At 38.5% G+C, this 16,509-nt stretch overlaps 1 protein-coding gene across 6 annotated transcripts in view; it reads right to left on the reverse strand.

Annotated features, from left to right (window-relative positions):
* Positions 1-16,509, reverse strand: part of MTUS1 (microtubule associated scaffold protein 1) — a 117,278-nt gene that overhangs the window by 48,253 nt on the left and 52,516 nt on the right. For 4 of the 6 annotated variants that reach the window (XM_066185833.1, XM_066185831.1, XM_066185832.1 and 1 more), the window contains 3 exons: positions 15,147-15,278; positions 13,242-13,331; positions 11,938-11,985 (listed from right to left, as the gene is read on the reverse strand). In XM_066185833.1, the coding sequence (XP_066041930.1) occupies positions 11,938-11,985; positions 13,242-13,331; positions 15,147-15,278 (270 nt within the window). Of the gene's footprint in view, positions 1-702; positions 1,162-11,937; positions 11,986-13,241; positions 13,332-15,146; positions 15,279-16,509 lie in introns of those variants that run through there. The other 2 variants (XM_066185834.1, XM_066185837.1) reach the window with 2 other exon arrangements.

Raw genomic sequence — 16,509 nt, forward strand, 5'->3', positions numbered from 1 at the left:
TAAAGCTTGCCTTCCAAAAACGTCATTTGCTTTGCCTGACACTGAAGATAAAAATCAGGTCAGATTCAGCTGAGAATTTTGCAGGGTTTTTTTGTCTGTTGTGTTCCCTGTGTGCATGTGTGTGTGTATGAATTAAATACATACACACACTTGTCCTCAGTCTCTCAAAACTTTGTACCTTTTAGGTTTGTCTTGAAACAAGACACACAAAAGTTTGTTTGTTCCACTTGCAAATAAGATGTATTCAGCAAAACATCCGTGATAACAGATATCTACAGGTAAGTATTCAAATATTTCCCACAGACAGAAAGCCACAACCTGTATTCATTTCACTTCCCTCCCTGCTTTCCCCTTTGCACCCAATCAAGATACAGAAAAGACAGTGCTCCCAGTAGATAACCATTAAAATGATTAGATAAATATTTAATAGCACAGACTTCCTGATACTATTTTTGGATTTGTGCAAGGAAAGAGCAAATCCCAATTTGCATTTCATAAACAGAATATCTTGCAAACAAGCAGTTCAGCACACATGCAGAGGCTTAGAATATGAAACTACTTTACTTAGAAGTCAGACTTCTGTCTGAAATTCAAAAACTTTCATGCCCAGTACGGTTCTTATTTGCTAAAAATAAGATGCTGTTGAAGTAAACAAGATATTCACTCAAAGCATGCTCTAATAATCATATTAAAAATACAAACCTGTATGAAATATAACAGTGCTTTTCTTGTACCCAGAAGGTAGACGAATGTTTCGGAGCAATCCCTTTGCTGTCAGCCTTATGCGCATGTTGGATAAGGAAAATTTCGGGGACCATAACATGTCTTCGGTGCAATTGGAAGACAAACAAGCAAGAAATAGCCTCCATGTACCGTCACATACTATGCTTCTAAATCACTACTGCCAGAAGCGAGCAATTCTTGCTAAAGAAAACAGGCTTGAAGAAATAATCAGGTCTCCATTCCTTTGCTGTTATTCTTTATGCACAGACAAGCAAAAAATCAGTAAAAGCAGATATCCACAACGTAAATGCTGTTGGCAGCTTCTCCTCACCAGATGTTCTGAAAACAAAGCTTGTCCTCAGAATAAAACCGACTTAGTGATTTCGAAAACCAACAGCCTCTGAATTGCATCACAGTAACGATGCTCAGTCTGCTATGGGACTCCGTGGGCTGGAAACTGGAAAAGGAGAAATGGGAGGAGGAGGATGAGGAGGGAGGAGGAGGAAGTGGGTGGTCTCACCAGCTGAACATATCATCTGCCAATGTCACAGTCCATGTAATTTTTCTTTGGAGACTGTAAGGAACACTATTTGAATATTCCTGGAGGCATATTTCAGCTCTGCTCTCCAAAAATCTTTTCAGGGTGCACTTTTTAAAACTGCGTCTTTCAATCAAATATTATGTCAACATTTACGAGTGTTAACAAATCCAAAGACACGTCTATTCTCTAAGAACAATTCAGTATTTGAGAGCTGCTTAAGGGAAATTCTGCTTAGCTTGGCAGCTCAACACTGCACATGCTTCCATTTATCATCAGAGGAGAAGGACTCGGGCATTAATTCATGTTAAAACAGTTCTCTGCCAGCTGGGTTTTGAGGGCACCCAAACACTGAAGGAAATAAGCAGTGTTGGAGGAATTCTTACAAAATAGATGTTTTTCATATTTGATAAATCAATAAAAATATGAAAAGTTTTATAAAAAATCATATTAAAAGTTTCCTCCTACTTTAATGAGCTGAAAAGTTTTGCATATACTTTGCTGAAGTCCACTGACATTAGCAAAAATTAAATTAAAAATAAATTTAGAAAATAAAGGTGCAACTGTTGTACAGATTAGAAAATGTCACATTTTTTACCTGCGACCATGACTAGACATACATGCACTGGCCACCTTCCTGTGCAGAAAGAAACATTTCACTATTTTTCCTGAGGTCAGCAGCTGTCTTACCAGGCAGCCACTACAGCAGGGACCACCCAAGTACTCTCAGGCAATGCTGGAGACGAGACAGTGGCAGCTCGTACTTCTTTGGGGTTGTTTGAAGAGCAGGCCTCTACAGACTTTGTCACTCTTCAGAGACAAAAAAAATTAGAGACTTTTCCATTGATTCTGCACTTCCACCATTTCAGCAAACCCCAGCCAATGTTCTCTAACATCTATACTTTTGAACAGTTTTTCTATTTCCAGAAACAATTAACTCAGCCTGAAGCAGGTATAAGCCAAATCAAATATCATAGTCTCATTTCAGCAGTGCCTTACCTGTCCCCTCTTTACCTCACAAATCTAACTTTTATATTTTAATAGCATGTCTTACTTCCTCCAGATGCATAATACTTTAAACTCATAGAACCTCTTTTCCACATCAGCTGGAACTAAAAATAGCGCATTGTTGCTGTATCCGGGTATCTGTAACGTCACGCAGAGCCTGGTGCAGTGACAGTGAAGCAGATGCTCACTGTATGTGGAGCAGAAGAGCTGCAGCACAGCACCGAGACACACTCATCGAGGCAACCTCCACAGCAGACTGCGCGAGAATGCCCTGGCATGTTTGCAAAACAGGTACCAAAATATTTATTTCACAGCACACTGATGAAACACCAAGTCTGAAGTACTCTAATACATCTTCAGACCACACAAAACCATTCAAAATAAGTACAAAGACAGTAAATTAGGGTTTTTTGTTTGGTTCCCAGGGCAGCCTCTGCACACAGCAGGGCATGCATGTCATTACTGCTATAAAACCCCATCTATTCCTTCTAGTCTGAAGAGCTTTGGCACAAAGTAATGTGTGTTCATCTAACTTTCCAAGAGCCTGCAGTTCCAGACTCTTTCCTAATCCAATACTATTATCAAAGATATTGCCCCTTTCTGGGCTGCATTATTATGATGCTTGAAAACCACACTGTGCAGTAAACCAGAAGGCTTGTTACAGCACAGTACAGTAGAGCTGTGTATTCACACATGCACAGTTCATTAGCACACTTCATCAAATATTAGATCATTATTGTCAAATCCTTTCTTAATTAAGGCATTTTGAGATTTTTACTGGGCTTACAGCCAGTCCTCAAACATCATTTAGTACTCAGCCACACCAGGTTTTACTCTTTTGCCAGGACACCCAAAAGAACTCCCTTTTTTTTCCCCTCCTGTTCCCACATTTCTCCAAGGGAGCTGCCCTATGTAGTAAATATTCTCTCACCTTCACAATTCGGTGCTCTCAAAAAGGTGGAAACAGTCCAATCAGGCTAAAAAAAAACCCAAACCACTACAAACCAACAAAACACATCCAAAAAACAACACACCACTTCGCCCCATCCTTGCAATAGTGCTTAGGAGAAAGGTAAAGAACTCCTCATTAGCTGTAAAACCAGAGAAGATGGAACACCCTGCTGAAACCTCCTAGGAAACAGGAGCTAGAACAAATAATCTCTACAGGGCAAACATGATGTAATGAACCAGTCTGAAAACTGTCAAAGGAATAAATCATCATACTAAATACGAGCAGACAAAAGCACTCTATGGACATCAAAATCCTTGTAGGAAAGACCAAAACTCCTCTTACAGAGATACACAAATAATACTTTTACTGCGTCTTCTTTCCTGCTCTTTGTCTGGGTGAAAATAGGCCATGAAGAAACAGATACATCACATTATTTGTAAAAAACCTTCTGATTTGACAAAATGCCTTTCTAGCCTCTAGATCTTTAATTCTAACGTAGACAGAGACAAGTCTGTGTTATTCAGAAGCAGACCTGACAGCACTAAAAAAAAGCAATGGACGCATCTCATCTAGTGTCATCTAGTACCCAATGCTCAGAGTGCTCTGACAGCAGCCACACCAGTCTTGAACAGCTCTCAGGCAAGATTTAACTTGCAGAGAGGTTTCTCCAGTATAACCTTTCCAGAGCTCAGTGTCACACCACAGTATACCTCACTGTGGTGGCTGTGCATGTGCTAGCATGGTTTCCTTGGCTCAGGAAAACAGCACTTTCCACTCTTGTCTGTACTCCCATGATAGTCATCTAGGGCAGACTACAAAGCCAGGGCGTAATCCATGCGACCTTAACAGAGCATGCCAGGAACATGCACTGTCTACATTTCATGCATAACATGATGATCACAGACAGGTCTTTTTCTTTCTTGACATTAGAGAAGGGTGACAGAAAACAGCACCAGAAAAGAGCAGAATAAAATAGCAGGCAATATACAAAGGACAAAAGGACAAGACAGATTTTATTTACTAGCATGTTACTGCTAGCTTCCCTCTGACTCCAAGGGCAGAACTTGTGATCAACACGGACATAGGAGCTCTATACTGTTATGACCATGTAATTCAGTCTGGGTTGCTAAATGCATCAATACCTGATGACACCATCAGACTGATGGAGGGGTCAGACCTATTTTAACCCCAGCAGATTTAGTGTATCTGCCACTCCCTGGGAACATTAGCAACATAAAAGAGGAGTGAAGTGCACTGGTATCTGTTGGCTCTCCATTCAGCCTCACGAGGCCAAATCCACAGTGTCTGTGTTTCTGCTGTCCCTTTCTCTATCTCCTCATTCAACAATCACTAAGAATGCCATTGGAACACAGGTAAGTATCTCACTGCATAAAAGTCTAAATCAGAAGCTAGATATTTAGATCCAAGAAGCCCATGTTAAGGACACTTGGCTCCATGTCACAAGACAGCAAGAGCAGTGCAGAGCAGATGGATTTTACTGGCATGCTTTACTCCAGGAAGAATTGAAGGGTGATTGCTTATGCAAGGAGAGGTGCAAGAAGCAGGAACCTACTAAGAGCCAAAGGGTCATCTATGTCCTCATTTTTATTTCTGGAAAATTACTACTCCCACTCCACTTTCCTGTGATCACCTTGCTCTAGCCAGTGCTCCAATTTGAAAAGCTAATCGTCCTGTAGGCAACAGTACCTGCTGCCACAATGAATGCAAACTGCAGCTTCAAGACTAATTTTAAGCTCAAATCCTCTCCGGAAGAAAAAAGGAAACATCCTCCTTCCTCAGAGCAGGAACTAAAATCCTAAATAATTTACGTTTCTTCTTTCTGTACACAGACGCTTTTAATCATTATAAATTCAGCAGCCTGTCAAACTGAAGGTGATATTGCAGTGGATTCCCAGGCAAACTGATTCAGGAATCAGCCGAGCTGCGTCTCCCTCATACAACAATGGTATTACATTATCTGCACTCTTTTAGAATTGAGAACAGCCACAAAACACTGCAAGAATAATTTTATTTTCAACTTCTGATTTAAGGGAAGTGCATTTGCAGGATGTCCCTTTCAAAACGGCATTTTGGTTGGACTTCCTCAGTCAAAATCCTACAGAATTACTACTCTACAACACTGTACAATATCACCAACGTTAAGGTAACACGCCCTAAAATGTGAAGCTTCAATGATCTGGCCAGATGTGAAAAAAACTCACAACCACCTCTTTGCCGTGATTCAGAAAGAGGGTAGGTGTATGCCTAAGTTCTTGTGAGTTCAAACCTCAAGCAACAGAGGAAAAATAAATGCTTCAACTAGACCCATCACCTACAGATCTATTATTTATTTATTTACACAATACTGATTTAGATTCACTGTGTACATGTACTGCATCCATGGCCTCACAACATACCCAGAGAGCCTCTAATAAAGTGCAATATTGCAGATAAAGTCAATTTAGGCAAGTATATGCCTTAAGACATGCTAGTGCTTTATCTGGAGAGCACAAACCACATTCAAGATACCTCACTGACTTTTGCCTACCTGTGTTGACTTTGTATGCTCTCCATTACCCCAGATATGCGGACCGAAAAGACAGATGTACAGGTTATTTAACCATCTTTGACACAAGACTTTGAGTTTCATGTTTCTGTGACAGCTAAATGATTTTCATGTATTATGTCCACTTAAGTCCCCAACAAGGTCCAATGAACTCCAGCTCCCAACGTGGGAATTTTCTCTATCACTTGGAGTGAGCTGATGCAATCTGTAGATACCTCTTTCAGCTGCCCTCTCTACCCACAAGGCAGCTTTCCTATCCAATATTTAGACAAGTGTGAGAAAACCAAAGCTCTGTGTTGTTCTCCTGTGGGGCTTGTTATTGTGAAACATCAAAATAAATACCAGGGAAGAGAACCACAGACATTCCTCCCCACAACAGAATAAACATCACAGAAATAAACTACAAACATTCCTGCTGTGGAAAGCCTGCATACTTCTGCATCACCACTTGTTTGGAGTATGGAGGTATGGAGGTGGAGCGCAAGCTTCTCACAGAAGTTTGGAACTAAATATTAACAAAGAACTCTGAAACACCTAACTTGTAATCAAGAAAACAGGTCCTTACTTAAAAAGCATGAATAGAAGAAACAGAGTTTGTAGTGTGAAAACTATTTTGGTTGGGCTACAAAAGGCCTTAATGAATTACTGTCATGACTGCAAAACTGATAAAACCCCTACCAAGTCCTCACTGCCAGGATTTTAAATATAATCCCAACATTTTCAGTCCATCAATTTGAGAGACTGCCCACAGAATATCACTACTGCTTGAATTAGATGGCTCATATGGTACTCCATAGACAGCCTTGAGATTTTGGAATCCCTTGGGTTTTTTTGTAAAAATATCTGTTGAAGGTACACAGAACAGTGCTGATTGTTAGCACAGAATAACAGATAACTTTCCCAAACTTAACTTTCAGAAGATCAAGTTTGAGAAGAACACAAGGAACACAAAAGCAAATACATTGATAGACTTAACTTAAGGGATCAATTCTGGAATACATTAAGACTGCATTGTCATGTACCTCTGGTTTTTTGCATCCTATTGTCTATTCTAACAAATACACTACATCAGGAAAACACTGTTTGTTTAAATAAAAACAATCAAACCAAAAAACCCCACTCAAAACAGATGACTTCAGAGTTTAGAGTGGCATTCTCTGAATATCAGCACCAGCCACCTCACTTTGAAGACTTCTGGTGCATTCTAGTTCTCACCCAAGAAATTAAATCCTTAGATCCAGTTGTTGTACTATATTTAGTAACCGTGGAAAAATCTGGCCAAGAAGGCAACAGCTATTGTGTTTCAAAGATTATTTCAGGTTTATAGATATTCCCTTAACTCTTCAAGGTAAATATCATTATATGTCCTCAATGAATACATTTATTAAGAAACTGAAATTCATACATTTAGATTATATGCATTTATTTATACAGAAATGGCAAAATAAATGCCAGCTTTCATAGTTCACATGCAATAGCTACTATACTTAGTAGCTTTGCTGTCTGTTTATAAGAGCATTAGCCTGAAGGTATTCTAAGGTTAGATCACGAGACAATTGAGTCATTCAGATAGTCCTCACAGTTCACATGAATGAAAAAAAAAAATCTAAAAAAATACTATAGCCAGCTTTTTATTGCAGCTAGAAAGGCAACAAAATAGTCCAGCCACAGTAAAATATCTGCAAAAAGAGGTTTAAGCCTGATGTCTGTTGCATTTCAAGGGATAAAGGGAAAATATTAATTTACATTGTTCAACTCCCAGAATTTCCAGTGTGTAAAACATTAAGTACATTAAATGAATACAGAATCTAACCTTGTACTAACCTGAGTCACCCCACAGCATGTAAAACTGTTCCAAGTTCTACTGCAGGATTTCCTGGCTCTTCTTTTGGAGATATGGACAGAGACAGAAAAACTGATGAATCCAATTTATTTACAAATGCTGAAGCTCTTAACACCAGAGACTGAGAATCCAGTCTATCCAATATATCTATATTGAAATTCCCAGTTAGAGCTATTCAGAAGTCCCACTTCTGCAATGTGGAAGACCTGGAATTCTTGGTTGCCAGGGAATATATGTTCACATACATATCAAGGCCTTTTCAAGTCTCCAAGCAACACCACTTCCTGCACAGTTTCTTCTACACTTGCAAAAACTCTTACAAGCAAAAACACACCACTCCCCAATCAATAACAAACCCAAAAAGATCTAATCAGATACAAAAGGAGAAACAGAGCCCTAATGAGTTACTTGAGCACATATCCCTCATCACTTGGGGTAATTTGCCATACACTGCTGAATACCACAGACAGTCAGCTGAAGATCTAAGTATTTGGCATTCACAACAATGTGTATCAGATCTCAGAATAGTCTTCCCAATTTTTAAAGAAAATACACATTTTGACAAAGTATAACATATAATCTTACAACATTAAGTCTTTTGTTGTTGTCAAAGCACAATAACAGTGTGATAAACATTAATCCTTTTTTTCAGACTTGGAAAGAGCAGGTATTTCAAGAGTAACCTATTCTATCAAAGAATCTACAACATAAGAACTGTTTCCTCTCAAGCTTCAACAGGGATGACTAAGAGCATGAAAGAAAGGGGTGTAAACTGAACCTTAAAGTATGCCTCCAACTTTTGTCTGAACCAGAGTATTTTGTTAGCAAATGCATCTTATCCCAGTATAAGGGTTTGAGTGGAGAGCCAGACCCCACCTTTAACAACCTGTTCCAAGGGACAACTTCATGGACTGTTGTATCTATACCTTAGTTTTCCATTTGAGCTTGATCAGCACTATTACTCACTTTTGCAATAAGCCCCCTGACTTAATTTCTTCCCTCTCCTAGTGTTCTATTTTCTCACAAACACTTGAACTAAAACAAGCATCTTCTCTTTATGAGAGTAAGAAAACAGAATACCATGATGGAGCATGTACCATTTTTTGACAAAGCTGCTTTGTTTTTCATGGCTTCTACAGCCTTTAGTGACTGATTCTATGCTGCATACTCCATCACAGTGCTAAAAGATACAACATAAATCACACTGTTCACATTTAGTAACACTTGACAGGTGTATCCATCAGTTGTCCCTGTTGGGGTCCTGACAAGGGTCTTATGCCGCACATGCAACTTGTTATCCATAATACACCACAGATCCCTTTCAGGGTCATGGAACAACAGCGAATGAAATGATTGCTTTACCTTTGGAACTGCCAAACAGGATATTTGCTTTTGCTCGCCTTACATAGGTTCAGAGATTACTGTGTTGTAACTTAATGTTTGGTCAATAACAGAGATCTGAGATGTGAATACCCACTGCATCCACATACACTGTGCTGTAATATACTACAGTGGGATTAGACACAGCCAGCTTTTTCTACAGGGAAGGCTGAAGAAAAAAGGAAACAGCACTAACTTTACGCATTTTTAGAGACACCTTTGCATCTAGTTCAAAATTCCATCTCATAAGAGGCAACATTTTTATTCATATTTACATTAAGACATTACAGTAAGCGCACATGAACATGCTTACTTGAAGTTAGTAAGTTAAGAAGGATAACACATATTATTCCCAAGAACTTAATTGTGCCTTAGCTTTAAAGCCATGCTGAAGAAATACACCACAGAACTTGTAGAATTTATTTGATGCACTGAACATCACCCATGAAAAATACAGAATTCAGAAGAAGAAGCCTTGTTTTAACTCAAAGAAGAAACAAACAGCTGCAAACAGGCAAGTCTGTCCAGCTTTACAGGCACACTAACAGTATGTTGTGGCTTGCTTCATCAAGCAGATTCTGGCTGTGCATCATCGCTGTAAATGAATGGAAAATGGAGAAACAGCAACAACATAAAGGAAACAGAGAGCAGATCTAGAAAAGCCTGCTATTTTTTTCATCCTTGAAGAAATGTGAAAGGCAGCATGAACAACTGAACTAGACACTTAATTAATACCTTAATATCGTAATCAATTATCAGAATCCCGCTGTAACAAATTAGTCCTGGGCACATGAACAGGAAATAGAAGTGAGGTTGGAACTTCTGACTGGATAAGGCTAAAAAATGTAGACTTAACTATGGCACTGAAATAAAAGAATAAAAGCTTTATACTAGCTGCAGTCATGAGAACAAAGCTTCACTATAATATCAAAGCCAAAAGGAAAAAAAAAAAAAAAGATAGTGGGCCTCATTCTACATGGTACTGGCTGGCATTATTTCAGTTCATTCCAAAAAAGATCATTTGTCTTTTCTTAAAATGTAAGACATTGTATTGCAGAATATCCAAGCAGTCACACAGTATTTTTATTCTGTAAGAACTATCTGCAACTGTGAGAATGGAAAAAAAACTTCTTAAAAATGCAAAATACTCCACCAGAAAGCTCTGCATTCATAAATGGGAAATTATACTAATTCTCTGTACAAATTAGAAATGTATTAAGTTGAATGTCTAACATCTCCAGTTTTGGAAACTGACTCAGTACAGTAAGCAGTTCAGGTTTGTTAAGACAAGCACTGAAATACAGCCACTTTGCTGGCAAAAGTATGAGTAAAGAGCATTTAAATAAAATACGGCTAAATATTACAGCCAGTTTGGTGTTTATGGCTGTGTTTTTAAGGCATCAAATCCAACACTTCAAAGCTATGTAGCTACATGCTTTATTAGGTCAGAAAAGATGAATCACAGGCAAAATTCTACTGAACCAGTAAAAAGGGGAGGGAACACTACTTTTCTGGAAAGTATAGAGAATATGCACACTAAATTTAGGTGGAAATAAAGTTATATTTTGAGACTACTGTAAGCAAGCCTAAGAGAAATTTATTTTCCTAGTTTCTAGTCCAAAAATGGATTTTATTGCTTATTAGGAATTACCTCAATTAAGCTGCTCAAGACATCATGTTGCTAGCTGAATCATTCCCCACATGCTTATACAATAGACTAGGTTTGAGCTCTTGAAACTCAGTGTCAGGCTTTACCTAAACTAACATTAGTTCAGCCAAGTATCAGTAAAAGCAACAAACAGAACAAGCACTTTGGGCAAAGTCTGACAAAAGCCCCGATCTTAACATAAAATATCAAAGTACTCTGCCACAATTAATATGTAGACATTTCACATCCAAGAGAGTAAAACACAAAAGCATTAAATGCATGTAATGACTACAGGAAACTTAAAAAATACTGCCACAGTACCAGAGTTACAGGTCAGAACTGACTTGCCCAGTAATTTCAAATTCAAATTTACAACATCTGCTTGGCTACAGCTCCTCTTTCAGAAAGACATCTGCTGTTCACTCAGGAGACACAAGACCTTCCAGTGATCTTCACTATCTTTCAAAAAGAGCTTTTCAATGAGTAATTAATTACAAGTAGCTTTTAATTCAACAAATACATGCTGATTCTCAGGAAACTAATTTAGACTGCCAACTCTCTTGAAAAGACCTGGAAACTGCTCCAAGTAGAAGCATCATCTGAAGACTTTTCAATCGCTTGGCAGACAGAAATTAGCACCAGGTGTCCTGACTGGCACAAAGACCAAAAACAAACCCAATATGAAGTCCTTAAAACTCTGCCAGATTTTGAAACGCCATCTGCCACTTAATCAGCTGCGATTTCTCCCTCTGCCATATGAACAGACACATACATCAAAATGCTCTGATAATTTCAACTTCTTATACAAACATAGCCTACAGTGATTCACAAAAACAGCTCACACCAACAGGTTATCTACAATGAATGTTCCAGAAAAGGAAGGCTATGTGGGATTCTTCTGTTTGTTTTCTGGGGTTTTTTTAAAGCTGCAACACATGAGTTCATTCACTACTTACTTTGGCTAAAAAGTAAAAATTCTAACCAAGTTTCATTTCCATACATTTTTTTTCATACAGTTTAAATCTCATTAGGTTTCACTGGAAACAGAGGAACAGAACAGACTGCATAGCCTAAGACCTGTGTATCCAGAAGACAGGAAGTAGACAAAACCCAGGAAAATAGGTTTTTTCCATATTCCTTGAAACTAGAGTCAGTGACAGTTTACAGAATTATCCATTGTGCATCTTTTCTTCCAGAAAAGAACCAATATACTGATATAATGCATAAACTTCACTTGAGTTGCGCCACAGAAAATATAAAATGCACTCAGAAAACTCACCAGGACCCAAACAAGATAGACTTTGGTGTACATTTCTTCCAGGGGTACCTTCAGAACGGAAACAAACAAACAAAAAATTATACCTCAAGCTAGTACGAGCAGTAGGGCTGCCTATTTTTAAGATTCAAGATTCTTTCCACATAAATTCCTCAAACTGCAATTTCAGTTTCTTTCTTGTGATGACTGATGGCATGATCTACAGCAAGATTTAGCTTTATAAGAAACTGTTTGGAAAATGCAGGATGCATTCCCAATTACAATTATCCCATTACAATTATTATATTTCATTTAAGTCAGGTAGCACTGTTTCACTTTACTCATTCAATTCAAAGAGGACCACAGACAATGAGAAACTATCATCTATACTGGCATTATAGCAATTATTTTCTTTCTGTATGCTACAGTTATTTTATTGCATAGAGGAGCAATAAATTAACAACATTCTCAAATGTGCTAACAATCAAGTTATCTATAAATGAAAGCACTGAGAAAGTTAACCCACTCTTACTGTGTAACTTAACACTTATGTGAAAAGCGACATACAAACTTTATTATTTTGAAGGATATTGACCAAAAGCAATCTTTTAGACTGCTGAGTGTAAGTGCAAAAGTCACGTGCCCAAATTCATAAAAGGTCTTTTGACAACACTTTCCTACAGGCTTTAGGAATAGTGTGGATCCTATGGCACAGCTTTCATCAGGAAACAAGCTGCTTTGTACCACCACTGTACTTGTGTGCCCCCATCTCAGCCTTGCAAATAGAGCTTTGCCCCCAAAGTGAAAATTTGGTCTTAAAAAACTTTTCCAAAGGTTTGTATCTGTTCTTTAGATCCATTCTGGCAGAAAGGACTAATTTGCTTTCGAAGTTAAAGAAAAAAAAAAAATGATACAGAAACATAAAGAGGAGTAAATATCCTCAACAGCCAGAGCTGATCAGCATGCTCTCACCAGACTCTCGCTTAGATTAAACACAAACTTGGCAAAATCTCAAAATCTAGTCTACACTGTGTCTTGCAAGTATACAACCTTATAAGCAGATGACAGAACATCGTTTAACAGACAGATTTATTATCCTGTATTTTTAGTCCTTATGGGATGCAAGTTTCAAACAGACAGTAGAGAATAAATGTTCCTCAAGCAAATAGGTAAGAAACAGAACTTTGCAGAGCCAGTGTCCAATATGGTGAACTGCAAAGAAAATGAGCCAACTATCTCAATTATTCTGAAATGATAAAGCATAGCTGCTCCTTCTCAAGACAGAGATCCAAGAAGAAGCAAAAATTGACTACTCAACAGCTGATTACCTCTAGTCTCACCAACTTTCCTTGCTAAGTGTAGAGGCCCAGATGATTTTGGTGTGCACTGGTTCAGTGAAGCTGACCTGGTCTTGGCTCCTAAAAGTAAAAGCTTAGATGAACTTTAAAGTAGAACTGTGTCAGCAATTAAAGACTTAGCTTACATTTTTACAGTTTAGGTACAGGATCCAAAAATCTCTTCAAACACAAAAAGAGAAACCTTCTAGAACATTTAAGCTGTATTTAAACTTAGGTCTGCTTCGCCGGAACTCACCTTGGAAGAAATAAAGATAGTTTTAAAAGCCTTCTAAGCAGAAGAAAACATTAGTAAAGATTTCATTTTAGCAGTAAGATCAAGTTACTTAAGTCTCAAAACAGCAGCAAATACAATGCAGCTAAGGAAACACTGGCTGAAAGAGACCTCCAGAGGCCAGACATCCACAATCCCACTCAGAGCAGGGTCACCATTAAGATGAGATCAACTGACCACGCTTTTGTCTAGATGAGCCTTGCAAACCTCCAAGAAGGGTGGTTCTATGACACCACTGGGCAAGGATGCATCTCCCACTCTACAGTTTGAAAGCATTTCTGATTGCTACATGATCTGGCGCTACTGAGAAGAGCTTGGCACCGTGACCGTTATAGCTGTCCTTTCCAAGTTATTGACCGCACAGACTCAACTCCCTCAACCTCTTCTCACTGGACAGGGAACCCAGCCATCTTCCTAAGTCTCCACTGGATCTTTCCAGTTTCAAAACAATCCTCTTGGTCTGGGAAGGACCCAAAACACAGTACCATAGTCCAGGTAACACTGATCTGAAGGGGAATACCAGCTTCCTTTGGCCACGAAAGACGATGAGCATAGTTGTGCTGCATGTGCTGGACCCCAACAGAAAGCATCAGCCTGTCAGAAAGCCATGTGATTTGTGTTTGTTTCAAAGTGACTTATAATTTGTGGCAAATTCTGTCTCTTTTAAAGCATGTCACTACAGCAAGACATTTGGCAGGCATCCCTTACTTATTGTAGATGATGTAAGATACCAGCTTAAAATTTAAGTCTAATGCAGGAGTACAGCATTTAATTAGGTTTATCGAACTACAATAACCAGTTCACCACAAAGATGGACAGAAGCAAGCTGATTACAGCTAGGACTTAGGAAAGAGACACAGCAAGCTCATTTATCTGCTCCCATTATGTCTTCAATTTTGGTCAGAGAATCACTTGTCAACTGGTGTTTGTGGCTTGAGTGGAAGACACACTGTTGGCCAATCAAGAGTTCCTAGCTGAAATTGAAATAGGAACCTGAACAATGTTTAATACAAAGCCAGGAAGTACATTTAATATTTCTTTTAGCACAAGATGATAAAACCCGATTAATTGTCTTGTCTCCATTAAAGCTTCTAATACAGACCTTAAGAAGAATATCAAGAAAGAGCAACATGAAAAGCTAAGTTTCTGCGACTTTTGCTTTTGAAAGATGGGATAATGTCATTGATCTACAGAAGAAGATACATTCTAACAATACCTTATTGAATAATATATCCCCATCCCCAAGGCCCTTTTGGTCCTGAATGGGGTGAAGATAATACAACCATACTCAGGATAAATTCAGGGTATGTCTATTCTGCAGATTACCCGCAGTGACCGAGTCTGTGCCCTGAATTTTCTGAAAGAAAAGAGCCTTTTTAAAACAAAGCAAACCCCATGCAACAACACCTGCAATGTAGCAAGGTGCATTTTGTCGCTTTAGCATGCAAACCTGAGCCATACCACAGTTCAGATCTCTTAACTTCCCTGAAATACCTCTATCAATTACAGCAATACAAAGAAGATTTTAGCCTTCCTATGAAGCCTTACAACACCTGAAGCACCACTGATGTGATTTAAGCTCCTCTGTCTACAGACTCATATACCTTTTGGAGTTGACCTCAGTGAGTGCAGTCTAGGTCTTGGTAACGCTTTCAAAGGGACAGGCCCTGAAGTGCCATTCTGGCAGGCTGGTTTTGAAGGCCATTCTCCATTCCTGACGACTGTGGCACTTGCAGCTGCAAAACAGAATCACAAAGAATTTGCTCTAGGCATATATAGTTTAGAGAAAATTAAATCTTAAGACAAGTCAGTTTTACCAGAGACTAAAGGACCTTAGTCTTAGGAAAGAAGTTTGACTTTACGGTCACAATGGAAATTTTTCCTTGAAAAACAAAAACCTGAAATTTTGGGAAAACATTGTTTCAGTTGTCCAGAAAAGATATGAAAGTATTTCTAAAGTAAGTACTGATGGAATAGACTTTGGTTTGGGCACCAAAAAATTATGTATACTAATACATTGAAGAGTAAGAACTCACACGGCATTTACCAGAGACAAGAAAAAATTAAGTCACTGTGGAATTGTTTGTCACAGTGCTGCTTTTATCTCTAGTCATTGAGAAAAAAAAAAAGGGGGGGGGTGGGGAGGGGGAAGCTTTGGTCATATATTACCAGGTTTGCCTCAGATTAGTGTTTTATTGAGACTGTGAGTTTTTTAAAAGGCAATGTGAACTACATGTCTAATACTGTTCATAAAAAGATGGAACATACAGTCTTGAGATTATTTTATTGTCTTTAAATAGACTAGCATAAACCATGTAAGTTAACTACTTGAAAAAAAGGCTTTTTGGCCACTAAATTTCTACCACAGAAAGAGGATTTCCCTTTAAGAAACACATGCAACTGAAGACATCATCTTTTTTAAAAAAAAGGAAGTTGGAGCCTCTCTAAATGCACAAAAGCTAAATACTTGCAAAAAAAAAGAAAATCTATACATGAGGAGCAATTTGCTTAACACATAAGTAAACACAGTTATTCTGTGGGAATCTGACCCTGATCAACACTAGATAATTACAACCAATTTGTTTTAGTAAAGCACAAGGCGTGAAGCAGTCCTTAAGTTGTTTTGGTTTTTTTTTTGTAAATCGCTAAATTAAGCATGTTTGCTCAGAATTCACTGCAAGCAGTTAACAACTGCCTGCAAACTAGTGTGTTACTTCCTCTTCTAAATCAGCAGCACACCATGGAATTAACACTTCAGTTGTACAAGCCGCCTTTTAGTGCAGGACTAGTTAGGGTACAATCTGTCCTATTAAAAACTCTGGAGTCAGCTAACCAGGCTGTGTGCAGGAAGAAAAAAAAAACCAAAATGACCCCACCAAAACCTCACAGGTTTACAGTTTGATCACTTTCAGATTCAAACCTGTTTATTCATAGAATTTGGAGCAGCTACTGCAATCCTGAGTAAAG

Source organism: Chamaea fasciata, unplaced genomic scaffold (assembly GCF_029207755.1).
Source record: "Chamaea fasciata isolate MVZ Bird 193981 ecotype frontalis unplaced genomic scaffold, bChaFas1.0.hap1 SCAF_6, whole genome shotgun sequence".
Taxonomy (NCBI): domain Eukaryota; kingdom Metazoa; phylum Chordata; class Aves; order Passeriformes; family Sylviidae; genus Chamaea; species Chamaea fasciata.